We start from the raw sequence: 27,481 nt of genomic DNA on the forward strand, positions 1-27,481 counted from the left end.
CTGGCTTCACGTCTCAGCACCTCCACTTACCACTACAGCAGCCTTGGGCTCGTTGCATCACCCCTCTTAGGCCTCAGCTCCCTCATCTGTGAAATGGGAGTGATGACAGATCAACCTCCCGGGTTGTCCTGGGATTGGAAGGATGTGAATGAAGTGACTGGCCCACATAGATGTTCAGGAAGGAGTTTAAGAAGGAACAAAAGGCACAGTAGAAATTCACCTAATAAGATTGGACCTTGGAATTTTAAAGTTAGGAAGTGAGTGCCAGGGAAGAAAGATTAGTAAGAAGATTATTTAGGGGAAGGACTTATAGCTCAAAAGCAAGTAAGGACTTCATCAAGACCCTTGATGAGTAATAAAAGTGAGAGCTTTTTTTCCAGTCGGCACCATGGATCACTGAGAGGGGGGAATCCCAACTGATGTGACCACATAGTCCCGCAGCCCTGACAAGTGTCAGAGTTAGGGTTTAGGGAAGTGCAGCTCCAAGACAGGGCGGCGAAAATCTGGGAGTCCTCCCCACCCTCTTCTTCTGCGCCCTGCGCACTGCTGTTGGTTTTGTCAACCAACAATAGGTAACCGCTCTGATGTGTCCATTGGATACTGATTACCCATGTGAACCACTAGTTAGCAGCCAAAAGGGTAACACCCATCAGTGTCTGGAATGGGCTCGTGCTCGGTTGTTGAGCCAGGCAGGTTCGGGGATGAGAGTGGGGTACACAGCACCCCTTGGAGGTCCTCCCTCTTTCCACCATCACTTCCTCCAAGGGTCAAGTCGACAAGTGACTTGCTCGGCAGACACGTGGAGTATGTGACCAGTGTGTGGCTAGTGCCAGTGGAAGGGCAGCGATAAGAGGAATCTTGTGCAGGGATGGTTGTGGGAATGCCTGTTAACCACATTTGGTAAACTGGTCTTACTTCATGGTGACCAGGAAGTTTGCTACTAACGCTGGTTCAGGGAAAATTCTTGGGTGATGTGAAGTGACTTTATCCATCTCTTTTGGGAGCAGGAGAAAGAATTTATCTCAGGTTGTAGACTCACCTGAGTCTTGAATGAGTAGAAATGCTGACTCAAAATTAGAAAAAATAGTGACAAGAAAACTTGGGTCCAGGAGAGATTGTTCCAGGATATCCTATGTGGAGGCTTGGCAGCTTACCTTGCTAGAAACCCTTTGCTTGAATCCCAGCTCCACTGGGACTTCGGTTATTTAGATCTGTGAGCCTCAGTTTGCGCATCTGCAAAGTGGGGAGAATAGTACTTACTCCATTTACTGCCCATGCCAGTGCTGGAGCTGATTTAGTACTGACTGACCTTGTCTCCCGCTGCCCTCTGCTTCCTTTCAGAGCTCTCAAGCACCCGGCTCTGCCTCCGAAGCCCAGGTTGCCCCGTCACCCCTGTGCCTGCTGCTGGACAGGAGCCATGAGCTGCGTTCTGAATGGCCTCATCCCCTTGGGGCTTGTGCTACTGGTCTGTGGAGTCCAAGGCTTTCTCCTGCCCAACGTCACACACTTAGAGAAGCTGCTCAGCAAATACCAGCAGGACGTGCCCCACGTGCGTGGCCGCAGGGCCATCCCCAGGTCGGACCAGGAAGAGATCCTTCTCCTTCATAATAAACTGCGGGGCCAGGTGTACCCCCCAGCCTCCAACATGGAGTACATGGTAAGTGCTGGCACTCCCTCCGGGGAGGACTGCTCCCCGTCTGGTCTGATCCCAGTCACTGGGAATGTGGCAGGTTTGGGTCTTGGGCAGTAGAGCGTCCCCTGTCTCTGTCCTGACCCCTGAAAAGCAGCACCCGTGATTCCCCAGCAGAAGCTGCCTCATTGCCAGCTCCTGGTGTCACCTCTCCGGGGCTCAGCCCACCTACCCACCCTGCCTATGGGGCCTTCCGGAAGGTGGGTGGGAGAGTCTCAGGACTGGGCTTTGGCGGGTTCAGTGCCTTTCCTTCAGAGGGACACGGACTAGTTGCAGGGCAAGTATCCAGCTAGGAAAGCACAAGCTGAGTGGGAGATGAGGGGCCAGTGGGGACCGGAGGAGGTCAGAGGGCTGGTGTGAGCAGGGGAACTGGGCGTAAGCATGCGTGTATTCATTAATTTATGCATGCATTATTCTGGGTGATAGTCAGCACAGGTAACATTGCTGTGGAAAGGACACTGATCATTAGTGTCAGTTGTCAACAGCTCACCCCACAGCCAGACCTGTGATTGCCAGTCCTGTACCCATTTGTTTGGAGAACATTGTTTTGAGGGCCTACTATGTGGTGGGCATGGCTGGAGCTGAGAGAAAGGTGGGAGGCGTGGATGGGCCAGCGTAGGGATGCTCCTCCTCAGATGGAGGGAGGGAAATCCCAGTTTGGCTGTGTCCTGTTGCATACCAGACATCAAGTCTGCATGACTCCAGCCAGAATTTCAAAAGCCTGAACCCCCCAGAGACCCTGCCTGGCCTGTCTTTCTTTCCCTAACTTGATCTTCGCCCTCCCTGCTCCCCTCCTCTCTGAGCTGTAGGAAATGTTATGGACTCAGGCCAACGGCAAGCAAGGTTCACATTGCTCTTGAACCATGGCACAGAATAAGTAGTGAGCTTCTGAGATGCCAGTGGCCCTCACGGTAGGATGGGCGCCAGCCCAGGCTCTGCCCTGCCTCTCTGGACACTGGAATGTTCTTGACTGACTACTTCCAGAGTGATCTTGGTGCATGTGCAGGCTACACTCGTCCCCACTGCCCCCCTCTTCCCCACTGGGAGACGAATAGGTTATGACTTCTACTGCAGGGGAAGGGGTGATCCATGAGTCCAGAAGATAGGAAGGAGGAAGTCCAACTTCAGAGGGTCCCATGGTGCGAACTGGGTCTGCCAGGACCTGCTGAGCACAAGGAACAGCAGGTCGCTCGCCCTCCTGAAGGCGGGAGGTGGGTGCACTTATCCACAAGCCTGCCCCCCATTGGCTGAGGGTGGCCCCTGGGAGTGTTGACCCCTCCACCCCCACCTGCATTCAGGCTTTGCTTGAATCTTAGAGAGATCCCAGGCAGCTCAGGGCTTGGCAGGCACTGAAGGTGGGGCGCTGTTGGCGAGGGATGAGTGAGTGTGCCCAGAATGCCCACACAGCTCCCTGGGAGATGAGTCGGGTGTGAAGCACGTTCCCAGGGGCTCTGTCCAAGGGCAGGACTTGCCCCAGCACAGCACATTGAGGAGTCTTGGTTGTCTTGGCTAGGAAGAGGCAGGAGCACAGGAGGAGGAGAGGAGAGCGGGCAGCTATATGACACTCAATGCTGGGCTTTCATGGTTAGTTTAACCGGCTTCCTCCTATTCCTGGGCAGGTTCCCGGGCTCTGCCTGGACAGACTTTCAGTGGGCACCTACTGTGTGCCAAGGGCTGGGGCTCCCCAAGATGGGGGGCCGGCCCCTCCCTGCCTGTGAGCTGGCGCATCTGCCCAGGGCCTCGGGGAGGAGGCGTCGCAGCAGCTGCTGCACAGTCAGCACCGAGGCCGCTCGGCGTCTGTTCCTCCGCAGGAGAGAAATGACCCCGCTGGCTGGTTCTCTGTGTTCTTCCCTGAGTCCTTTGTGTTCCCTGGGCCAGCTGGGAGGCAGGACGCTGTGGAGCCTGTCTTCAGATTCTTTGGCCCAGACCTCTGTCCCTCTATCTACCCCCTGGCTTAGGGTGGGCCATGATGCCATCGGGAAACAGGGCTGGGCAAGTTGAAGGCATTTCTTGCTACTTAAAAATATAATTATGCCTGGCCTGTGATGGCGCAGTGGATAAAGCATCAACCTGGAACGCTGAGGTTGCTGGTTCGAAACCCTAGGCTTGCCTGGTCAAGGCACACACAGGAAGCAACTACTATGAGTTGATGCTTCCTGCTTCTTCCCCTTCTGCCTTCTCTCCAAAAATCAGTAAATAATAAAATTTAAAAAATAATAATAAGCCTGACCGGGCGGTGGCGCAGTGGATAGAGCGTCGGACTGGGATGCGGAAGACCCAGGTTCGAGACCCCGAGGTCGCCAGCTTGAGCGAGGGCTCATCTGGTTTGAGCAAAAGCTCACCAGCTTGAGCCCAACGTCGCTGGCTCCAGCAAGGGGTTACTCGGTCTGCTAAAGGCCTGCGGTCAAGGCACATAAAAAAATAAATAAAAAATAAAATATATCCAAGATTTTTTTTTTTTTTTTTGTATTTTTCTGAAGCTGGAAACGGGGAGAGACAGTCAGACAGACTCCCGCATGCGCCCGACCGGGATCCACCCGGCACGCCCACCAGGGGCGACGCTCTGCCCATCAGGGAGCGATGTTCTGCCCCTCTGGGGCATCGCTCTGCTGCGACCAGAGCCACCCTAGCGCCTGGGGCAGAGGCCAAGGAGCCATCCCCAGCGCCCGGGCCATCTTTGCTCCAATGGAACCTTGGCTGCAGGAGGGGAAGAGAGAGACAGAGAGGAAGGAGGGGGGGGGTGTAGAGAAGCAAATGGGCAGTTCTCCTATGTGCCCTGGCCGGGAATCGAACCCAGGTCCCCTGCATGCCAGGCCAACGCTCTACCGCTGAGCCAACCGGCCAGGGCCATATCCAAGATTTTAAAAGTATATATAATTATAATGGTAAAATATACATAACATGAAATTTACCATTGTAACCATTTTTAAGTGTACAATTCGGCGACATTAAGTACATTCACATTGTTGTGCGATCATCAGCACCATCATCTGCAGGACTTACTCATCCTCCCACTTCACAGGTGAAGGGACTGAGGCTGAAAGACGAGGAGACTTAGCCAATGTCACCGGCATGTTAGAGGTGGTATAAGAGTTGTGAGGACGGCCTTGACCCCAGGTTCCTCAGAGTTCTTTGCTGACCTGCCACTCCCCGCTTCCTGAGTTAGGGACTCAATCAAGAAATGCACACAACCTAGTGCTACAGATGCCGACACCGACCTGGGGGTTTACCCAGGGCCACAGCGGGAGGTGTCACAGCATTTTTGGTTCTTACACCTATCCCTTGCTCTGAACGTGCACCCCTCTTCCCCCTGCAGACCTGGGATGAAGATCTGGCAAAGTCGGCGGCGGCATGGGCCCACGAGTGCATCTGGGAGCACGGGCCCACCAGTCTGCTGGTGTCCCTTGGGCAGAACCTGGCCGTCCACTGGGGCAGGTAAGAGCCACCATGGTTCCCCCACCCTTACTTGTGAACTGGCCACCAGGGCTGAGCACCTACTGTGTGCCGGGCTTGATGCTTGCTGTCTATTATCACATTTAGCCTCATGATTGTCCACTGAGAGAGATACCACCCATGCCATTTATGGGTGGGGAACCTGAGACTCTGTGCCCAGGAACACTTCCGAGCAATTAGCGAAATGGATGTGAGGCTGGTTGCTGACTCCAGACACTGATCCCTGGGCTCAGGGGGGTTTTGCAGTGTGGGTTCCCCATTCCGTCTCCTTGAAAGGGTTCTTGAGTCAGTGGCAGCTGGCCAGGAAGGAGCTGGCTGGGCCAGCTGGGAAGGTGGCAGTGTTCAGTCTGTCAGCGGCAGATCAGCACTGTCTCTTTCTCCGCAGCACGTTTCTGTTCCTCTTCTTCTTGAAGGCCCAGCCAGGTTCCACCTCATGGGCAGGTGTCCCTCATGTTCCCTTCTCTGGCCATGGAGGGCTCGTTCACACCACTGAACCTCTGAGGCCTCCTGGCCTGGCAGCGCCTTTGTCCCCTTGCTCATAGGAGGCATTTAACAATGGTCAGTTAAATGTCATTCCCTGGCCTTCCCCCAGATCAACCGGGCCACATACTTTCAGCCCGGCCAAAAGTGCCTTTTAGGCTGAGGGGGCTGGTTTCCTTAGAGGAAGCGGAGGCAATGTCCTCTGACCAGTTGAGACTTACCCACAGCCAGCGTGCTGTGCCCGCAAGTCCTCCGAGTCTGGATCCAGCGGTGGCCGGGGTTTCGGGGTCCACTCTCTCTCATTTTGTCCTATTCATCAAAAAGTTGGACTGCCCTTGAAATATCCCCTCCAAAGACAGGTCAGGGTTTGCTTTGCTCAAACCCATATATTGCCCAACTCTTGAAGTTCTGGAGTTTAATATGGCCACGAGCAGTGACACTTTCCTTTAGGACAGTTCCTTTTCGGGACAAAGCCTGGGCAGGTGTCACGATGGAGCTAGGGAGACATGACTTCATGGAAGCAAATCAATGCAGTGTATTTTTTGCTATTGAATTCTGCTTCTTATAAAGTCAGTCTACGATAGCATTAAACGAAAATGTCTACAAGGAAAGGAATTCCTCATCCCACTGCCCCAGCTCAACCCCGTTCACTCTCCGGGCTCCTGTGTAGCATTTGGCTGTAGGCTGGCATATTTTTACATAGTTGTAACTGTGGCCAGGACAGCTTTCAATTCATTTTTTTTTTCTTCTCATACAATACTAGACAATTTTTATATTCCATAGTTGTCATCGTTATCGTCTCATAAGGGCTGCCTATGGGTTATCAAGTTGACAGGACAAAATTTAGCCATTCCGTTCTTGTAGCTTGCTTTTGTTGTTGTTGGCTCGTTTGAATGGTTTTATTAGGAGAATTATGAGGACTGGGATTGATGGGTCAAAAGATGCCAAGGTTTTCCCCCTTCTGGGCGAATACTACTAACTTGTTTTCCCAAAGAGCCCCTCCTGCATGAGGCCCCTGCGGCACCCGCCGGGCTGGGGGCTCTGGGGACTGATGGGGTGGCGGGTGTCCTTTGCTCTGGAGCTCAGCACTGTTTCTTTCCCCCGGACTGGCTCCGGGCAAACAGGCCGTGTCCCAGGCCACGTCACTGACCACTGCCATTCGCTCTGGGTTCTGACAGTAATTGTTACAAGACCTCTAACTGCCCATCTCACCACAGCGCTCTTAGAAACAGCCAGTTCCCCTCACCTCCTTTCTCTTTATTGAAACCGCTTTGTTTACACTGACTGGTGCTGGCGACCTGGGACTTGGGTCCGGTTTATTTTCTTTCCTGAGAAAATACCCAGTGCCAGCCTGGTGGATGGGGCCAAAGCAAGGGCCAGTGGCCACCAACGATGATGACCCTGGGCCCTCCAGATTGCTGGGGTGAGGGATGCTCAGTAAGAAATCCTAAATAAGAAGTTTTCAAAAGGGTTTGCACACTTGACTGCAGAGCTCTGCATGCCTGCAGGTTTCTGTGCCCTGCGTGAGTGTTCTGCCTTACATTTGAGTCCGTGGGTCCCCCAGGCAGCCGAGGAACAAAGCCGGTCATGACCACCTATTGGCAGGCGATGGGGGCCCATCTGTCTGGCCCCCCATTGCCAGCTACTTCCCAGCTTCTAGACCCTCCCCTGCCCCGGTGGGCGTCCCATCAGCGCGTCACCTCTGCAACTATTTACTCACTATTGTTTTTTCTGTTGACTTTAAGTGGATTTATCTCTTAAACCAAGTTTTTTCTTAAGCAATAATATCTGTAAAATAATGGGGTTCATAGCCTACACATATTTCCCTAAGTATACATAAAAATAAACACATATAGATTTTTTTTTTAAAAAGGGACTCATTGGGGACCCAGTAAAGATTTTTCTGAACACATAGGTGACATCTGGGCCACCTGAGGGACCCCCCTGGAACCCAGAGGGACTCCGGGGATGCCCGGGTGAGCTACTCACAAATTGGGGTTATAAGCCTTTTTAGCAGGTGCTGGGCAGGACTTGGGGCTATTATCCCTGAAGGAGCCCCTCCTCCAGTCTGCCCCCTGGGTGGTGGTGTGGCCAGCTGAGGTCTCCATTTTTGGATGTGTGCCAGCCGGAACATGACAGGCTGATTTGTCCCTGCAGGTATCGCTCTCCCGGGTTCCACGTGCAGTCCTGGTACGACGAGGTGAAGGACTACACCTACCCCTATCCCCACGAGTGCAACCCCTGGTGTCCGGAGAGGTGCTCTGGGGCCATGTGCACCCACTACACGCAGGTAACGCTGGAGGAACGTGCCTTGAACTCAGCCCAGCACCCCCAAACCCAGCCGCTTCCCCTGGCCCTGCAAGGTCATTGCCCAGCTAGAAGACCTCTACTGTCAATGACTTAATACTTTTCCTTTAGCTTGGTGTTATTCAAAGCATAGCTGGTGAACTCAGTGGTTTGTGACTGGTTCACAAGTAGAACACTGAGCCTTACACACTAGAAACTTCTATGGCACTTTGACACACTGGGGTGATTTTCCTTGTGTGTGGTTTGTTTGTTTGGGTTTTCTGTTTTGTTTATTTTTAAACAAACATAGATCTTCAGTGGGCTGGGGGAAAGTCTGGCCCTTCGTCCCTTCACCACATACCCCTTTAACACTAGCAACTGATAGATCCAGGCCAAATCATATTCCCCTGGCATGCCTTGCCCCTTGAGTTCTGATACATGGATGTCGTCTTTTTAGATAGTTTGGGCCACCACCAACAAGATTGGCTGTGCTGTGAATACCTGCCGGAGGATGAACGTCTGGGGAGACGTTTGGGAGAATGCAGTTTACCTTGTCTGCAATTACTCTCCAAAGTAAGAGCAAGTTAACAAGGTTGTATGGGTTGGGATGAGTTTGCCAGCTGTGGAAGACCCAACTAAACCTGTCTGGAGCAGTGAAATCTCTTCATTATTTCACATAACAAGGAGTACATCCAGATTAGCTTAATAGATCAGCAGTGTCAACCAGGACTCAGGTTCCTTCTGTCTTCCTGCTGTACTGTCCTCTCCTCGTGGTCCCAAGATGGCTGCAAAGCACTGTGCATCATGTCTTCCCAAGCAGGAAGGAGAATGGTAGGAAAGACCTCTCTCCTTGGGTGTTTTTCACACTTGGTCCACTTTCTCCTTGTCTTGTTGGCTGGCACTAGACCACTCGCAGACAAGGGGGAAATAAAATCGCCCCATTTGGCTTTGAACATTGGAATTGCCCCAGTTGATTTGCAAGTCTCTGGGACTATCTGAACAAATCAGAAGAAGCAGGAATAGCTGTTGACTAGGTAACCAGTGGGGTCTACCATGGCAATGTTTCTGTTAGTTTTTCTCTGAAAACCTGCAGCAGATAGTATTCTAGAAAACAGGCATTCAGGTTAAACTGAGTTTTCACATCTTTGTATTTCCCCCTCTTCCCCCTTACACCCTGATGTCATTGCTGTGTCATTTATCCCTTTCCTCATTCATCTCAGTTGCTCATCAGACACACGTGTGCTAGCTCTCGGACAACTGCTTGCCCAGTCACAGCCTGCAGTTTGCACGCTGGCCACCATCCTAGCACCATGCCCTGCACGTGTGGACCCTCGAGGTGTATTTGCTCAGGGACTGAACGAAACAGGAATGACCTCATTTATTTGGTTTGGGTCAGGAGTGGCCATGAGAAGGTGCGATGAATGGAAGATCGCTGAGGTTGGGAGGAACAGAACTTCCCATCAGCTATCTGGCATGCCTGTGGTGGCAGTGTCTCGGCGGTCCATGGGGAGGGGGATGATGTCATTGATGGGAGAGCACTACACTGGTCCGCAGTGTGGGAATTCCTGGCAGAGCGGCAGGTGGGGGGATCAATAATTCCATTTGTCTCTTTATATAAAAAAATCCACTAGGAGACCCTATCAAAAATACAATCCTTCCCTTCCTTAGCCGCCATTCCTTTTCTTGAAAAAGTAAAGCTTATGACAGTAAAATACACTAATCTTAAGTGTGCAGCTTGGTAAGTTTTCACACCTAAGTCATTTATTTGTCTGCTTGGGCTGCCAAACATAATACCAGAAACAAAATACCAGAAACGGGGTGCATAAAACAGCAGACATTTATTTCTGACAATTCTACAGGCTGGAAGTCGCAGATCAAGGTTCAGCAGGGCCAGTTTCTAGAGAGGACTCTCTTCCTGGCTACCTTTGCCTTGTGTCCGCACGTGGTGTTTCCTGGTGCGTGCACTGAGAGAGCGTGAGAGCGCTTGTTGGTGTCCTTTCTTATAAAGACACTAATTCCATCCAGGGTCTTGCCCTTGTGACCACATTTAACCTTTATTATGTCCTTGGAGGTCCCATCTCCACATATAGCCGCAAGGGGGGTTAGGGCTTCAGCATATGAATTTGGGAGCACACAGACTTCAGTCCATATAGTACATATACACCACCCAGTTCAAAATAAAGATTATTTCCGGTCTCCCAGGATATCCCCAGAGTGGCCACTATTCTGACATCTCTCCTCATCTGCCCATCAATCTGGTGTAGACTTTTATATGAATGGACCTGACAGATGTGCCCTCATGTGCCCAATATCTTCATCTCACTACCATGTTTATGAGATTGGTCTGCAATGGTATTGTGTGTTCAGTGGGCCAGTTTCTTTGATTGCTGTGTGGTATTCCATGGCCTCTTCTTCAAATGTTTGGTCCCCTGGCTGTGTAGAGGACAGTGGTTGGGAACGGGGCCCCAGGGTAGTGTCTGGGCTCAGATCCTTTTGAGCACAGGTTGGGAGGTCTTGTACCTTGATGACCTTGTGCATTAGAAGAGAACACTTACTTCATGGGGCTGTTGGAAGAGTAAAGAGATTGTCATGTACAGGGTGTTGGTACAGAGCCTGGCGCCCAGCTGGCCCTCCATAAACTTGGGTGTTATTACCCCTGGAGCATCAGAGGTATGGTTTGTGTTTGAGGAAATATGGAACCTTAGATAGGCTGGGGATCTCAGCTGGGGAAGAGTGATGAGCCCATCTGGGGCCCAAATAGTCTGGGAAACTTCCTGAATCTAACCCAGCAATGAATGGGACACAGGCTCTGAGACCCTCGGTCTGCCTGGCGATGGTTCGTTTGGGGGAGTCATTCCAAAGTCCTCTGTGAGTCTGTAGCCAGCCTGGCGTGTCCAAGCAGAGGAGGTCAGCTGAGTGGGGTCTGTGGCATGATTAGGACACTATCATTTGTCCCCTGTGATGTGTGAGGGTTGAAGTGATGAGCATACTAGAATGGGCCCCACTCTCCATCTCCAGGCCTGATGCCCGAGGTGATGCCATCTCGCTATTTCGAGCCAGTGGAAGTTAAACAGAGAGTGTGTTTTGTGCAGTTTGACTTCCGGCCAACAAGCAGGGCTCCTCCCTGGCCTCCCTGGAAAGCTGTCAGAAACCTCACCTGGATGAACTTGTTGGTTTAGGAAGGGCATAGAGCGTGTGGCCTTTGCCCTGGTCTGAGGGTGTCCACGCAGTCACTCACTTCCTCCTTACAGCAGCCTCCTGTCGTTACCCCCCACCCCGTTACAGGGCAGGCGGCCCCTCGTTCCAGGATTAGGGAGAGCTGGGGTCACCCGGCTGACAGGGCTGGGGTCCAGACTTGGGCATCTGCTCTTTACCACTCAGCTGGAGGAGGCAAGCAGCAGGCCCGAGTCCCTTTCCTGGGCGAACCAATGGAAACTGGGTGACCATGAAGGACATTTCCTGAACAAATTATGGAGACCCCGGTCACTCATGGCTCCATTTTTTTATAGTCAAAGAGCCAGGAGCTGTGTACGAAGGACTTGGCCCCTGGGAAGGTCTCACCGAATAGCCTTCAGTTGTCCTGCCCTGGGAGCTCCAGAGGGTTAGCATTAACTACGATAGCATTAAACGAAAATGTCTACAAGGGAAGGAATTCCTCATCCCACTGCCCCAGCTCAACCCCGTTCACTCTCCGGGCTCCTGTGTAGCATTTGGCTGTAGGCTGGCATATTTTTACATAGTTGTAACTGTGGCCAGGACAGCTTTCAATTCATTTTTTTTTTTCTTCTCATACAATACTAGACAATTTTTATATTCCATAGTTGTCATGATTATCGTCTCATAAGGGCTGCCTATGGGTTATCAAGTTGACAGGACAAAATTTAGCCATTCCGTTCTTGTAGCTTGCTTTTGTTGTTGTTGGCTCGTTTGAATGGTTTTATTAGGAGAATTATGAGGACTGGGATTGATGGGTCAAAAGATGCCAAGGTTTTCCCCCTTCTGGGCGAATACTACTAACTTGTTTTCCCAAAGAGTTTAACCTGAATGCCTGTTTTCTAGAATACTATCTGCTGCAGGTTTTCAGAGAAAAACTAACAGAAACATTGCCATGGTAGACCCCACTGGTTACCTAGTCAACAGCTATTCCTGCTTCTTCTGATTTGTTCAGATAGTCCCAGAGACTTGCAAATCAACTGGGGCAATTCCAATGTTCAAAGCCAAATGGGGCGATTTTATTTCCCCCTTGTCTGCGAGTGGTCTAGTGCCAGCCAACAAGACAAGGAGAAAGTGGACCAAGTGTGAAAAACACCCAAGGAGAGAGGTCTTTCCTACCATTCTCCTTCCTGCTTGGGAAGACATGATGCACAGTGCTTTGCAGCCATCTTGGGACCACGAGGAGAGGACAGTACAGCAGGAGCTCATGAGTGGTGCCCCACATGCTCAGACACCTACGTCCCGGAGCAAGTGTGGTCAGAGGCTCTGAGCCCCACTGCCTGGGTTCAAGTCTCACCGGGTGACCTCAGGCAAGTCGCTGAGCCTCAGTGTCTTCCCATGCAAAAGGATTGAATTCCAGCATGTCCCTCCTGGGGTGTTGGAAGGATGGAGTGACCTAGGCTGGGCATGTGGCCCGAATGTGGTAAACACAAAGTGCTCAACAAACATGCGGACTTTCACACATTTGAAAAATGGCTTAAAAGGGAGATCCTGGCAGCTTCCCGGAACACAGGTGTTGGGGCCGGGAGGGGGCAAACAGTATTCAGAGCTGTGTGAGGGGAACAACAGGGGTCAGTGTGGGACCAGCGGGGTGTTGGCACACACACACAAGTGACAGGGGAGGACATGTAGCTCTCAACTGCAGTCCTTCTGAAATTCTTGAGACTCTCTGTGCTCAGGAGGGCCCAGGGCAGCCCTCTCTCTCCCTCAGGCACCCACCTTCCTCCTTCCCTGGCGGTGTGCAGTCCAGAGTGGGGCCAGGAAGGGTGTGACCCTGGGCCTTGAGCCGTGGCCCCTCCTGACAGTGTTTCTGGTCTGTCTTCAGGGGGAACTGGATTGGAGAGGCCCCATACAAGACCGGCCGGCCCTGCTCCGAATGCCCGCCCAGCTATGGAGGTGGCTGCAGGAACAACTTGTGTTACCGAGGTAGGAAATGACTTCTCAACCGTGAGTCCCAGAACAGCTTACACAAACCACAACCCGGGAGAGGGGCACCGCGGTGTCCAAGGTGACCCCTCCCCAACCCTACTGCAGTCGTCCGCGACACTGCTCTCCCTCCTCCCTCCTTCTCTCCACCTTGCGCACGGGGAGAGTTGGGGTTCAACCCCCAGGTCCCTGGGGACCCATGGCTGCCCTGGATGTCCCCCTAGGGAGCATCTCCTACACCAGGTTCTGAGCTGGACTTTGAATGCAGCACACACTCAGACACATCCCTGTCCTTATTTTTTTGGTGTTCATAGTTTGATATAAAACAGACAACAAACAAGGAATTAAAAACAAATAACTGGACTGTGACATTCCAGGCGAGCTCTAGGCTGGGCAGGGTTGTCCCTCTCTAGGGTATCCTGTCCATCTTTGTCCCCCTACTGGCCACCCAGCCATGTTCCCATCTGTTCATCCTTCTCCCGGCTTGTCATAAACATGTACGTTCCCCAGCCTCTGGCGAACCTGGAGCTTTCGAAGGCTGTATCATTTCCAGCTTCTCCTGCATTTGTTTATTGTCACCTCTCAGAATGTCTCCCCTCACCCCACTACTATAAATCATGCACGTTTCATGCCTCAAGTGTTGATCACATTTTGGAATATTTTCTTGGGCTCCACCCCAGAAGAGGCATGTGTCTCAGCCAAAGGGACTATCCATGTTTTTGTGGTTAAAATGAGTTTTTTCACAAAACTCATCCACAGGCCTTGTGATAGCTCAGCCTTTCGGGAGAGCTGCGCACACAGGAAAGAACCACCCTCTGTGCCGGGCCCTCGTGTGGAGTCAGTGTCATGGGCTCTGGGGAGAAGAAACAGGTGGGCGCAGAGTGTGGGTCCTAGATCGCCTCAGAAGTCCCGGTGCTCTGTTGTCCCGGTCAGCTGTTCACCGCTGACCACCGCGCCCACTGGGGAAGGGGTGGAGGGGACAGGAGAAGCGACAAACCAGGTTTTGAGGCTGATGCTCAAACCATGCAATCACTCTACCCATTAGCAAAATGGGTGTGATAACACCATTGTTTCGTAACATATCTCAGGCTCAAATGAGAGTCTGTGAATTTGGTATGAATGTAATTGAGCACCTGCTGTGTGCCAGGACATTACCGGGTGATGTTTATGTTAACAGGGATAACTATGGGTTCCAGACAGTTATGGACCTGCCCTCATGAAACCAGTGTCCAGCTGGGTCATGGGCATGAGCAGTGAGTCTAGTCTTCCAAGGGAAGTAACTGGATGCCACGGCGCTTATAGCAGGAACATCAGCTGTTGTCTAATGGGGTCAGGGAGGCTAACCCCAGCAGGTACCCTTAAGGAAGAGAAGGCTAGTAATGAGAGAAGGGAAAGGTGTTTCTGGAGGGGGAACAGCATGTGCAAGGCCTGGAGGCATGCAGCAGCATGGTCAGGAGAGGAAGACGGAAAGTCCCACACAGATGTGCAGATCCTGGCAGTGCCTGCCATCCAGTGCGCCCTCTGTAAGCATTCTTTAATTTGTTCATTGGATTCCACATATGAGCAAGATCATATGGTATTTGTCTTTCTCTACCTGGCTTATTTCACTTAGCATACTAATCTCCAGGTCCATCCATGCTGTCACAAAGGATAAGATTTCCTTCTTTTTTACAGCCAAATACTGTTTCGTTGTGTAAATGTAGCACAGGTTTTTTTTGGCCACATATCTACTGGTGGACACGTGGGCTGCTTCCACATCTTGGCTGTTGTAAATAATGCTGCAATGAACATAGGGGTGCAGATAATTCTTTCAGATTAGCATTTTGGGTTTCTTTATGTTCCCAGAAGTGGGTCATAAGGCAATTTAGTTTTTAATTTTTTGAGGTAACTCCATACTGCTTTCCACAGTAACTGCACCAATCTGCATTCCTACCAACAGTGCACACGGGTTCCCTCTTCTCCACATCTCCACCAATACTTGTTTGTTGATTCATTGATGACAGCCATTCTGACAGGTGTGAGGTGATATCTCATTATGGTTTTAATTTGCATTTCTCTGATGATTAGTGACACTGAGCATCTTTTTTTTAATGTCTGTTGGCCATCTGTATGTCCTTTTTGGAGAAGTGTCTATTCAGATCCTCTGCCCACTTTTTCATTGGATTGTTTGGGGGGTTTTTTGGTGTTGAATTGTATGAGTTTTTTTATAAATGTTGTGTATTGGCCCTTTTGCAGATGTATCATTGGCAAATATGTTCTCCCACTCAGTTGGCTCCCTTTTCATTTTGTTGATGGTTTTCTTGGCTGTACAAAAACTTTTTTAGTTTGATCTAGTCTCATTTGTTTATATTTGGTACATCAGAGAAAATATTGCTACAAGCAATGTCCAAGATTTTACTGCCTATGCTTTCCTCTAGGATTTTTATGGTTTCGAGTCTAAAATTTAAGTCTTTAATCCATTTTGAGTTTATTCTTGTTTATGTTGTAAGAAGGTGGTCTAGTTTTTTTTTTTTTGCACATATCTGTCCAATTTTCTCAACACTATTTATTGAGTAGACTATCTTTACCCCACTGTATGTTCTTGGCTCCTTTGTCAAATATTAATTTACCAAAGAGGCACAGGTTTATTTCTGGGCTCTCTATTCTGTTCCATTGATCTATATGTCTGTTTTTATCCCCATAAGTGTTTCTTTTTTAAAAAAAATTTTCTTTTTTTTTAAATCCTGATGAAGTGTTTTGTATGTTTTTACAGAGACAGAGAGAGAGTCAGAGAGAGGGATAGACAGGGACAGACAAATAGGAATGAAGAGATGAGAAGCATCAATCGTTAGTTTTTCGTTGCGCAATGTGACACCTTAGTTGTTCACTGATTGCTTTCTCATATGTGCCTTGACCATGGGGCTACAGCAGACCGAGTAACCCCTTGCTCGAGCCAACGACCTTGGGTCCAAGCTGGTGAGCTTTTGCTCAAACCAGATGAGCCTGTTCTCAAGCTGGCGACCCAGGTCCTGAACCTGGGTCCTCGGCATCCCAGTCTGATGCTCTATCCACTGCGCCACCGCCTGATCAGGCCCCATAGTGTTTCTTAAACAAAGTCTCTCCTGTTTCCCATTCATTTCCATTCAGGGCATACCTCTTCACTATCTCCACATGCCTGTCTTTGGTGACCTGTTCCCTGATACGTCCCTTCTGATTCCCGGATTTGTGAAACAAGCATGGGTTTTAGATGCTGGCACACCTGCTTTGAGAATGTCAACCCTGCCACGTTCCAGCGGTGGGACCCTGGATGGGCCATTTCATTTCTCTGGGTCTCCATCTTCTTGTCTGAAAAGAGACATTATTGTACCAACCGTGGGGGGCATGGAGGGAATAAGAGGAGAATGCAGGCTGAGGTTGACATTCACATAGATCCCATCTCCATACTCCTATTTGGGCAAGTCCTGTGACTGCTCTCCGGCCACCCAGAGGGGTCAAGTCTCCATCACATATGGGGCCCATGCAGGAAGGATGCCCACTGGGGTTTCCGCTGAGTCTCCCATTGTGAGGGGCTTTGTGTGCGCACGGCCCAGAGCTGTCTGGATTAAGGCAGAGCAGGGCTCTCCTTCCATCACAGGCTGTGTGTACCCCAGCACACTGCTTGCCTTCTCTGAGCCTCATTTTTCCCATTTGTAACAGTGATAATATAGTCCTGTGAATTATAGGCAAAGCAAAGCAGAGAGTTGCTATTTTCATTTGCTCGAGTGGCCTTCTCGAAGATGAATAGATGTACATCTCTGAGGGGGGGACCCTGTGCACCTTTACAGCATGCACCCTCGTCCCCTCGGATGTCTGTGGACCAGAGCTGGGAACCCCTGCCTCTGGCTCTCCCATAATGAAAACAATGAGAAGGATGTGAGTTACTAGCAAAATAACCCGCTCGTAGTCAGTGCTCTATGAAAACAACTGGTTAGCTCTGTGAAGAAGTGGAAGGCATGGCTGCACTCATCCCTGCATGGGGTCTTCCATCACTTGGTGGGGAATGTTGGCCCTCTCCCAACCTGGGGGTCTCATTTATCTCTGAAACTGGCAGATGCCTTCTCCTCCTTGGAAGCACAGCTCTGGTGTCACACCTCCTCCTGGAAGCCTTCCCTACTGCACAGACAGGCAGTGCACTTGCCTTCCTGCTCTTACTGCAGCCAGTCTCTCCTTGAACCTTGACCACCTGTACTTACAACTGCCGGTTCACTCCAGAGCGTCCAGGGGCCTGGAGCCCACACAGAGTCATTTTCTAAGAACAAATACAAAGATACCTTAGATGCTGGCTTACCCACCCAGTGGAGCCTCTGAACTTCTTTCTTTCTTTTTGGTGGAAAATATCCAGCTTCACTTGGCAGGTGTGCCAGGTTTCTTAGCTAACTGTGCAGAAAGTCTCCTGTAAAGTGACTGATCTGCCTAAGCTCCTCAGCTGCGCTGCATGGCAGGGCCTTGCCCTATAATGGAGATGGAGTAGGGATCAGCGTAGACCAGAAGAAAGGTTTGCATCCCTCCATCCTTGCCAGGTGCGGTGATAAAGGGCATGGGCTTCGGGGAAAGGCAGTTTGACTCTCAGCTGTGTGAGCTTGGGCAGGTTGTTAGCCTCTCTGAGCCTCAGTTTCTCTGTCTGTGAAAGGAAGCTTAGCATGTCTCTTAGGGCTACATAACATGAGAGGATGTCGTGAGAGAGTGCTGGGGAAGGTCCACATTCAGTAAAATTAGCTGTGAACTTTGTTACCACTTATGGACCCAGGTGAGAATCTGCAGAATGATGTAAGCGATACTGGGTGCCCTGAGACCCCTGGTCCAGAGCTGGGTGGTGCTCACAGTAACCTTGCTATGAACTTGGGCATGGAATTTCCCCAGGACTGTGCTGGTCCACACAGAGGATCTTAATTAGGATGTGCTCAAATAGAGCCGGTCCTCTGGGCAAGCATTCCACTTTTCATGTGTGTGTCTGAGGGCGAGGACTGTCTGCCCATTTTCTTAAATAGTGAGCCCTCAAATGCTTTAGACTGCTTTACCAAACTATATTCGGCTAAATAAAGCTGCGATTATGAGGTATAAAAATCCTAAAGGCCAGTGGAAGAAAACTGGCTTATTCCACAGACAGCCCTGGCTTTCAGTGAAGAGCAAACCTGAGTAGCCACATTGACGGGAAGGCAGACCAGAGACAGCTGATCATGCCAAATGGAGTTGCAAACCTGGTGTCTTCGTAAAGATTTCGCCTAATAGCTTTTGGCTACAAATGACGCTTTCAGAATTCCCTCCCTAAATGTCTTTAAACTTCACTGGGAATATACTTTTTCCAAAGAGATCCAAAGACAGAATTCTTTGCAGGGGTTTTTGATGATCTCATTCAGCAAATTTGGTTGAGCAACTACTATGTGCTGGGAGCTGGGTGTCCAGTGAGCTATGAAATAGGATAGCTCCAGACTTCAGGGAGTTTACAATGGGTGGGAGAGGCAGATGGTGGTGAAATTGCAGCTGTGAGTGAGCTGTCCAAAGCAGCCCTGGAGGTCCCTGACCTCTTATAGAACAGACAATGGGACTCAGATTGCATTTTACCTTCCGGCTTAAATCCTGTCCATTCTCTGGGGACTAGGTTCGCCTGGGGTGGTGGTTGTACAGAAGAGAGGCAGAAGCAAAGAATTCCAGCCTCCAAAAGCATTGGAGAACTGGTTATTTGCCCTTCATTTGGATGTTTGTCTTGTGTAGACATGAAACACTTGGCCTGCCCTTTGGATAAGAGAGGTCATTGCCCTTAAGGAAAAGTGGGAACAAGGTCTAGGGGATGGGTGAACAACTGATGGGACTCGAATTTTAACCCGACACAAAGAGGCTTACAAGAACGCTTCATTCCTCCTCCCTGAAATCATTCTCACCCAAACACATCTGTCACTGCTTTCATTGAGGGAGAGCAGGAGTCAGGGGTTCCCATCTCTGGTCTAGAGACATCCAAGGGCATTGGGGGTGCATGCTGTAAAGGTACAGAGGGTCCCCCAGCAGATATGTGCATAAACTCATCTTTGAGAAGGCCTCTCAAGCAAAATAATAGCATTTCTCTGCTTTGCTTTGGCTGAAATTTACAGTTTGATATCCTGATGGCCCGATTACAGATTTGGGGCAGGAGTTAATAGTTAGTTGTCTTTTGTGATGAAAACTGGAAAATAAGTAAAATAATGTTTATAAGAAATGCAATTTATTTAATTAATTAAAATATGGTGGTCATGATCATTGTTGGAGACCTAATAATAATGGGGTGGGGAAAGATTGGGACCCAATGAACTACCATATTTTTCACTCTATAAGATGCACCTGACCTTAAGACACACCTAGGGTTTTAAGGAGGGAAATAAGAAAAAAAATATTCTGAACCAAATGGTGTGTTAAAATATTTAATAAAATACTGTATTTTTTGCTCCATAAGATGCATGGGCATTTTCCCCTCCACTTTTAGGGGGGGAAAAGTACGTCTTATGAAGCAAAAAATACGGTAACTTTTTTATTTTAAACCTGGAGTTGAATCTCTCTGACCCATTCGAAGTAATGAGTTCAATGTTACTGAGTAGCAAAACTTCAGTGCCGAGAAAGGAGTTGTGTTTTGTTAAGTGATCTTGACTCACAGGGGCAGAGAAGGGAGCAGGAAGTGCTGGTGATGAGTGGCAGTGGGCCCCAAGGCCATTGACGTGAGTCCTTGTGCACCATAATGGGTGTGGAAACGAGGAAGCCCCCTCTCCCAATCAAAACCTAGGGCCAGAGGGACCTCAGGGGAGGCAGCTATGGTTTGGGGTCAGGGGATATGCTTCCTCAGGCAAATGGTGGTGCAGAAGGAGGTGGGGCAAGAACCCATTATGATAATCCAGGTATGGGCACTGGGCCCTTCTCACCTCTGTTCAATCCAGCTGCTCCGTAGTTCAAAGCCCACATAGCAAACAGAGCATATCCATCTCATCTTGGCTGGTAGAATTCCCCCTAGCCAGATCTGTTCTGAAATATAACTTTCTCTCTGCCACTGAAATGATTCTTTGTCAAACTAAACCTTTAGTTTCCAAGGTTTTTTTTCTGTAAAGTGCATTTTTGTTGAATCTCCGCATTTATTTTGTTTTCCCTGTCTTCACTATGAAGAAGAGACTTACTACCAAAAACCTGAAACAGACGAGATGAACGAGGTGGAGACAGCACCCATTCCTGAAGAGAAACACGTCTGGGTCCAGCCAAGGGTGATCAGACCCAAGAAAACGTCTGCTGTGAACTACATGAGTGAGTCGGGCTCTGCCACTGCCCTCGGTCACCCCGTGGACCACCTCTGAAAGGGGCAGTTTTCTTTGGGGTGGCTAGAGGAGGCGAGCTGGGCTTGAGATGTCTCCAAAGCCGCCAATAGTGGAAGCAGGGTGGTTGTGCCGCTTGTGAGAACACAACCCTAAGACATTCCTAAAAAATGAAAGTTTAAGTCATTTCAAAAGTGAGGTTTTAAAGGAGCTGTACTTGAGTGACATTTTCTCCCCAGGCAGGTATTTTAAGATTAGATTTTATCCTTTCAAAAGGGACCTGGATGAAACGGGGTTCCACTTGGACACGCCGGCCTCCCAAAGGGAGGGCGCAGAGCATGCGGGGTGGAGGCTAGCTCCTGTGAGCTCCAGTCCCCCTTCCCCCAGCCTGACTCTGCATCTCGGAACCCGCTTGACTCTCTGAGACCTGATTGTTTATCCATAAAGTGGGGTCATAATACAAGATTGCTATGAGGATTATTTGGGAGGCTCTGGTGTCAGCAGAGATCTCCCTGGGCTTTGAGATCCCCAAGTGGCCTCAAAGAGCCACCTTGGGTGGGAAGTTGAATGTATTCCCCCAGACTTCTGGAAGTCCCCAGACACTCTCACACCTACCTGTGCTGCACTTTCCCCTCCCCTGATTCCCAGTGCCCCTCACCTCCCAAGCCTTTTCATCTTTCTTCTCTCTCTCTCCGGCCTGAAGCTCAGCATTCTGGATGCCCCCGACTCTGCTGCCGGGCACCTGTGTACATGGCGCCATTACTGAAGGTTTGGGGCTTGGAGGGGCACTTTCTTACAGACACGGCAACGGGCGCGGCAGACTGCCTGTGGTCCGCTTCTCTCTGATTCTCCCCTAAGCCTTAAACGGTGTAAGACTGGACTCACCTCTGAGCAGGGCCCACCCTGTACTCATCCTCTTCCAAAACCGTCCCCTGCTTTGCAGCTACTCTTCCTGCCCCCTCCAGTCGCGCTGTCCTCTGGGGCTTCAGGTGCCTTTTCCCGGACTTTGTGCCTGTTTAACCATCCTGTAGCTTCTTTGACCAGAAGTTTAAAATGGTTCCATTGTTGTTTTTTTTTAAATAAAGTAAAATGATAATATGTGTGATTTTGTCCAACTATAACTCTAGTCCAAGATTTTCATATGTCCCTATAAAATGAACCAAATTGGAAAGGTTGGCAAAGTCATCTTGGCTATGGGGGAAAGACACAGGGGGGAATGCCTGGGTCCCCAGTTCCCAGGCTCGATAAGGCTTAGGAGGCCTGTCCTCCAGAGCTCCGAGGGTCTCAGGGACACTTAGTGTGTGTCAGGCTCCCTTCCAAGGTTCCATAGGTACTTTCTCATTTAATGCTTATATCCGTTATTCACATGCGGAAATTGCAGCTCAGAGAGGGAAAAGTAATGTGTCCAAGGTCTGGGATTCAAACCTTACCACTAAAACCTGCAGCCATTGGGCAATGCTCCTGCTCTCATATGGCATGAATTCCAAAATGTTCCAGAAAGTTCCTCAGAGTGGGGGTTGGGGGTTGGGGTAGGGTCTTCTAATGCTGACCCATCCTCTTGATCCTTGCAATGATGTCTACTTCTGCATTTCTCTCCTAGCCCAAGTTGTCAGGTGTGACACCAAGATGAAGGACAAGTGCAAAGGGTCCACGTGCAATAGGTAAGGTCTGGGCTGGATCCCTGTCTCACGGCTCCCTACAGCCCTTTGAAGCACTTGCTGTGGGTTATGGGTTGTGACATGATCAAGTCAGTTGATGGCCACCCAAACCAAGCTGGATAGAAACTTATTAAAAAAAAAAATGGTATTCTCTACTTTTAGCAACAATGGTGTGTACTGAAAGTCACACTGGGAGGTAACTCAGCTTGCTCTGTGTCATAAATTAGGCTGACCAGAGTTCCCTCTGAATGCCACCCTCTCTTAAGAGCATGGCGCACAGCGATGAGCCATGTCTGTCACCTGAGACCGGAGTTTCTCACCCTTGGCATGACTGACATTTAGGTCCAGATAGTCCTTTGTGGTGGGGCCGCCCTGTCGGTGTAGGAAGCTGAAGAGCATCCCTGGCCTCTACCCACTGGATGCCAGGAGCACCTCCCTAGTTGTGATCACCAAAAATGTCTCCAGAAATTGCCAGTGTCCCCGAGGGATAAGATTACCCCTTACTGATAACCTGTGGCCTAGAGGGTTGGCCCAAGCTCCGAGTCTCCTCCTGCCTGGACATATAGTCCAGTTAAGTGGGGAGGAGGTGTTCAAAGGACAGGTCATTGTTTCAAAAGGAATCTCCAAGCTATAGAAATGCCAGATTTGTGCATAGCAGATGTGCTATGGACATGAGGATCTTGACCAACATTTTTGCACAGTTGGGGGCTCCATTACACTTCTCTGTGCGAGGGGTCCCAGGGTGGCCCAGAGGTCTGTGCTGGGAGGATTAGGGCTGGAGCAGTGTTAAGATGCATGTGGGCAGGCAGCGCTGTTCCGCTGATGGACCCAGCAAGCCTGCTGCAGAATCTGAGTCAGCCGCCCTCCGATGGGCCTCGCTGGAGGAGGAGCTGCCAGTGGAGCCCCGGGTGGTTGAATGAGTCCATCTAGCTGATGGAGTCACTGAGTATTGTCCATTCGGATGTTGAAGACTGTCTGCCAAGAAGAACAAGTTTGGTTTTGGCAGTGCAGCTGCTGGGCTGCGCTTTCTGGCAGTGAATGGCCAACAGGTGCCGCGCGCGGCCTCATGCAGAGCCTCGGTCCAGGGTGGGAAAACTGTGTCATTGGCAGAGGGGTCCTTACTCGTCTTCCTATGGACTCTGGCACGCATTCCTCTAAAGCTGAATCGTGTCCTTTGAAGCACATGCTAAAAAGAGAAGGTAGCAGGTCCTAGTTTATGCCCCAGGGATTTGGGGTTTGGTTTGCTAGAACTCTGGGCTTGGCCTTTGGCAGGAGTGTTAGGAAATAGACTTTGAGCAACCGAGGATGAGGTCGTTCAAGAGGCTCTGACCTCGTCCCATGAGCAGCTGGAAACAGGCCAGCAAGTACTACAAAGTAAACAGTCAATTTGTTCGTGAGATGAGCACGATGTGGCAATGATGGGTGGTGCAATAACGGTCCCCTGCACAATGCTGTGGACATGTGCACATCTCTGTGTGTGCTGGGAAATGGAGCAGAAAGCACCCAGCATCTGGAGGGGATATCCACTCCCTACACTGATGGGTCTAGGATTTTTGGAACGCTCCTGAGTTGCCCCTTTGTGATGATATGACTTTTGTCTCACAAGTTCACTCTGAGAGCATCAGGCCTGAGTATTCAGTGGGAAAAATATGACAAGGTTTAAAGAATAGCCCTTGTGAGATAGCATCAGAAGAGTTCCAGAGTCAGAGGCAGATGGGACCCTCCCCAGGCAGGGGTTGGGGGAAGGGTCCATCCACATCACAACTGTTAGAGACCTCTGGTCAAGCAACATAACTGCCCCCACCTGCAGACACCAGGCTGTCCACAGTGTCTCACCTAGAAGCTGTCCCACCATCTGGCACATCTGTTTTCTGTACCTGGTGCTTTTACAGAAATAATATTTACTGGGCTTATTTTTTCTGACTTTAAAAAGTGTTCTTGTTTGTTGTAAATAATTCAGAAGAACAACCACAACAGCAACATGTAAAAAAGAAAAAAAAAAGTCCAAAAATCTACCCAGTGTTGGCTGTCATTTGTTATAGCTGCAATCTTTTCTCTGTGCACCGATTAGGCTCATGCTGCTTACGTGATCTTATGTGTTATTGTAGTCACCTATGACTTTTCAAAGGCAGTAAGCAGTCCTCACAGAATTTCACTTCTAGTGGCTGCATAGCGCTCTGATGTATATGACTGCACCAACACATTTGGTCATTCCTTTGACGCATGCTGGCTTAGTTCCAGTTTTTCAAAATTATAAACAGTTGGAGTAAACTGTGGGTTTGACCTTCTGATTCTTTTTTCTTGGGATATACCCTTAAAGGGAAATTGAAGGATCAACAGATTTAAGGCTTTCTGGAAGGATTAATTTATACTTTTTCATGAACATGAACACCAAAATTGAGTTTTATTTTATTAAAAAAGAAACCCTTGCAAATTGACACCTTGAATTGGCACTTTATTTCAATTTGTATATACTTTTGCGATGGCTGATATTTGAGGGTTTTTTTTTCTCAGAGAGGGGTACCACTTGTCTTTCTTCTCTGAATTGCCCATCTATTCATTCCTCTGCTTTAGATACAAATCTTAAGCATATGAAAATAGTCCTTAAGAAGGCCACGTTGAATCTGTAATTGTATTCATGTGACTGTAAACTTCATCTGCTGTGAATTGTGACTTACCAGAAAGCAAAGGCTTCCACATCGCTGAAGCTTTCCTGCGTGTAGTAAGAGAGCTGTGGAAGGGGGAGAATGATAATTTCATGTGATGTTGAATCATGCTTCCCTGTGAAAGTAATTTTCTTTCTTTTCAATCAGGTACCAGTGCCCAGCAGGCTGCCTGCACAACAAGGCGAAGGTTTTTGGAACTCTCTTTTATGAAAGTGTAAGTGTGGCCGGTGTTTCTTTAAATGGCTTGTGTGGAATGCTGTTGTGTGTTTTTAAAGAAGGTTGGTGGTTTTCTTGTGGAAAGACTTTCCCCTCCTTGGTCCAACCTTACATTTGTGGAGATGACCTGCGAATATCCGTGGGCTCACAAACTTGCAAAGCCACTTTTGGGCACGACCCTTGTGGAGGCCGGTGTCCATTTTAGACAGAGCGTTAAATATGCTCCACTGCATGGGGAGAAAGGGCTGTTTGTCACTGCTCTTAGTTCGTAAAGCACCTCGGATGGGGTTTTTTAAGATAACCAACCCCAGGAACAAAGATGTGTTCTAGAGAGAGGCAAGAGTCAGAGGCGGGGTGAGTTGGGGCCTGCTGTTTTGGTTTTCTGGGGGTTAAAGACATTGCTGACAAAGATTGCTGACAGAGATGACTCCCACTGTACTTACGGTCTTCCCTCCCCCAGTCGTCCAGTATATGCCGGGCTGCCATTCACTATGGGATCCTCGACAACAAAGGAGGCCTGGTAGACATCACCAGGAACGGGAAGGTCCCCTTTTTCGTCAAGTCTGAGAGAAATGGCATGGAGTCTTTGAGGTAACTATTCTGCGATCAGGGTTCCTTAAAAAAAATTTTCTGGTTGTAAAAGTATTGTTGAAACTTTGAAAAGTACTGAACGATATAAAGAACAGGGAAGAAAACAGAGATGACCTTAATCCCATAACTCAGAAATCGCCCCGTAGGTTAATTCAGCATATTTTATTCCAGCGGTATTCTCTCTCTCTCTCTCTCTCTCTCTCTCTCTCTTTCTCTCTCTTTCTCTCTCTCCCCCTCCGCCCCTCTTTCTCCCTCTCTTCTCTCTCTATCTTTGATTTGATTGAGTTTCGACTTCTGCTTTGTCTTTCTTTCTTGTCTCCAAGAATTCTTCAGATACATTATCATTAACAACTGATGGTATCTTTGAGTTTATAGGCTAATTCTGGATTAGTACTTTTTCTTCCAAAGATTGAGGCTTTTCATTTTTTAAACATACTTTTTTTTTTTTTTTTTTGGCAAGATAATGTTTTTCACATAAGGTATGTGGCTCATTGATGCACCTGGCAGTCCTTACCATTTGGACTTTTTGGGGAGCAGTGAGGAGGCCATGTCTCGATGTGTCTATGGAATCAGAGGCTAGAGTAACCTGGGACCCTAGAGCCCAGTGGAGGTCATGGGGTCAAACAGACCTGGCTCTGCTTCTTCCCTATGTATGATCTTGGTCTGGTTCCTTCATTCCTTTGAGGTAGCACCCTCGTTTTTTTGTTTGTTTGTTTTTAAATTGAATTTATTGGGGTGACATTGGTTAATAAAATTATATAAGTTTTAGGTGTACACATCACCTGTACGCTGTCCTGTGTGTTCTCCTCCTCAAGTCAAGTCTCCTTTTATCAGCACCCTCATTTGTAAATGAGAACCCCCGGTAGGGCCCCCGGACGGACACCCAGCTAAGTCACGATGACACCATGTGTCATGATCTCTATGTCAGTGCCTACCCCAGGGTTTGTGACAAGAAAAGTACTGAGCAATTGCTACTGTGATTTTTACAAGGCAGCATGTCCTGTCCGAATTGTGAGGCCACTCTGAATGTCCCAAAAGTGTTATGAGTCATTCTTCCCTGAAAGGTCTGGCTCTTCAGATGGTGCTGGAATATTTCCTCCCTGTCTTAGCTAAGGACCTAAGGGTATGTAAACAATACAAACAAACAAAAAAAAAAGAGCAAGGAATTGTAAACCAAAGCAAAGCAGATATTCACAGAGATAGCAGTTGTGTGACCTCAGTACTGGCCATGAATGACGATGGTCAGCACAGGCAGGACAGGCCGTGGGCTCGGCCAGGTTCAGATCCTCCACTGCCTGGGATGCTTGTCCTGCAGCCACTTCTAGTCCCTATCACTTCCATCTTTGCACCTAGAGCAGGTTCTTCACGTTTCAGAATTCAGGGAATCTGAGAACAACAACATAAAGCAACTTGGAGCTTGATTTTCCCTAACCTCTAATTGAAATGTAGCATTTCCTTCCATTATGAATGTTCCCAAACAGAGTCATAATTAGCAGGGCTGTTGATTCTCTCTCTGGTGGAAATTAATTTGCTGCAGACATCTCTGCTATCCTTCCCCTGAAATGATAGTAATTAGAAGACCCACCTCTAGACTGTTTTTAGTGCCTTAATAAAGAAGTGTGGCTATGATGCTAATGCTAATTTATTTTAATACTTTGATAATGATATTATAATAACTGATTTTCCTTTAATCTTTTTCATTTGTCATGTGCATTTTAAAACTGTCACTCTGAGAAGGGGTCCATAGGCTTCCTCAGGCCGCAAGAAGGGTTGTTGGCACAAAGAAGTTCATGAGCAGTGCCCTAGAAAGTTCTCACTCTGGATCCTGCTCTAGGTGTTTGAAGGGCTTTCAGGCTGGTAGGAGACAAGTAGGAGAATATAAAATTGAGGCAGTAAATAAAAAAGGAAGAAGCAAGTATGCACCTGTAGGAGCCGTTCTGTTTGCATTTACCTTCTGTTTCCTTTCATAGCAAATACAAGGCTTCCAGCTCGTTCACAGTATCCAAAGTCAAAGGTAAG

At 49.1% G+C, this 27,481-nt stretch overlaps 1 protein-coding gene across 1 annotated transcript in view; it reads left to right on the forward strand.

Moving 5' to 3' along the window:
- CRISPLD2 (cysteine rich secretory protein LCCL domain containing 2) overlaps window positions 1-27,481 on the forward strand; it is a 66,508-nt gene that overhangs the window by 16,958 nt on the left and 22,069 nt on the right. Inside the window, exons 2-11 of the mRNA XM_066243153.1 lie at window positions 1,342-1,657; window positions 5,007-5,125; window positions 7,781-7,913; window positions 8,367-8,482; window positions 12,948-13,048; window positions 20,189-20,323; window positions 21,932-21,992; window positions 24,803-24,869; window positions 25,332-25,462; window positions 27,433-27,476. Coding sequence (XP_066099250.1) covers window positions 1,418-1,657; window positions 5,007-5,125; window positions 7,781-7,913; window positions 8,367-8,482; window positions 12,948-13,048; window positions 20,189-20,323; window positions 21,932-21,992; window positions 24,803-24,869; window positions 25,332-25,462; window positions 27,433-27,476 — 1,147 coding nt within the window. The 5' untranslated portion in view covers window positions 1,342-1,417. The remainder of the gene's footprint in view (window positions 1-1,341; window positions 1,658-5,006; window positions 5,126-7,780; window positions 7,914-8,366; window positions 8,483-12,947; window positions 13,049-20,188; window positions 20,324-21,931; window positions 21,993-24,802; window positions 24,870-25,331; window positions 25,463-27,432; window positions 27,477-27,481) is intronic.

The sequence above is a fragment of the Saccopteryx bilineata genome, chromosome 9 (assembly GCF_036850765.1).
Source record: "Saccopteryx bilineata isolate mSacBil1 chromosome 9, mSacBil1_pri_phased_curated, whole genome shotgun sequence".
Lineage (NCBI taxonomy): Eukaryota > Metazoa > Chordata > Mammalia > Chiroptera > Emballonuridae > Saccopteryx > Saccopteryx bilineata.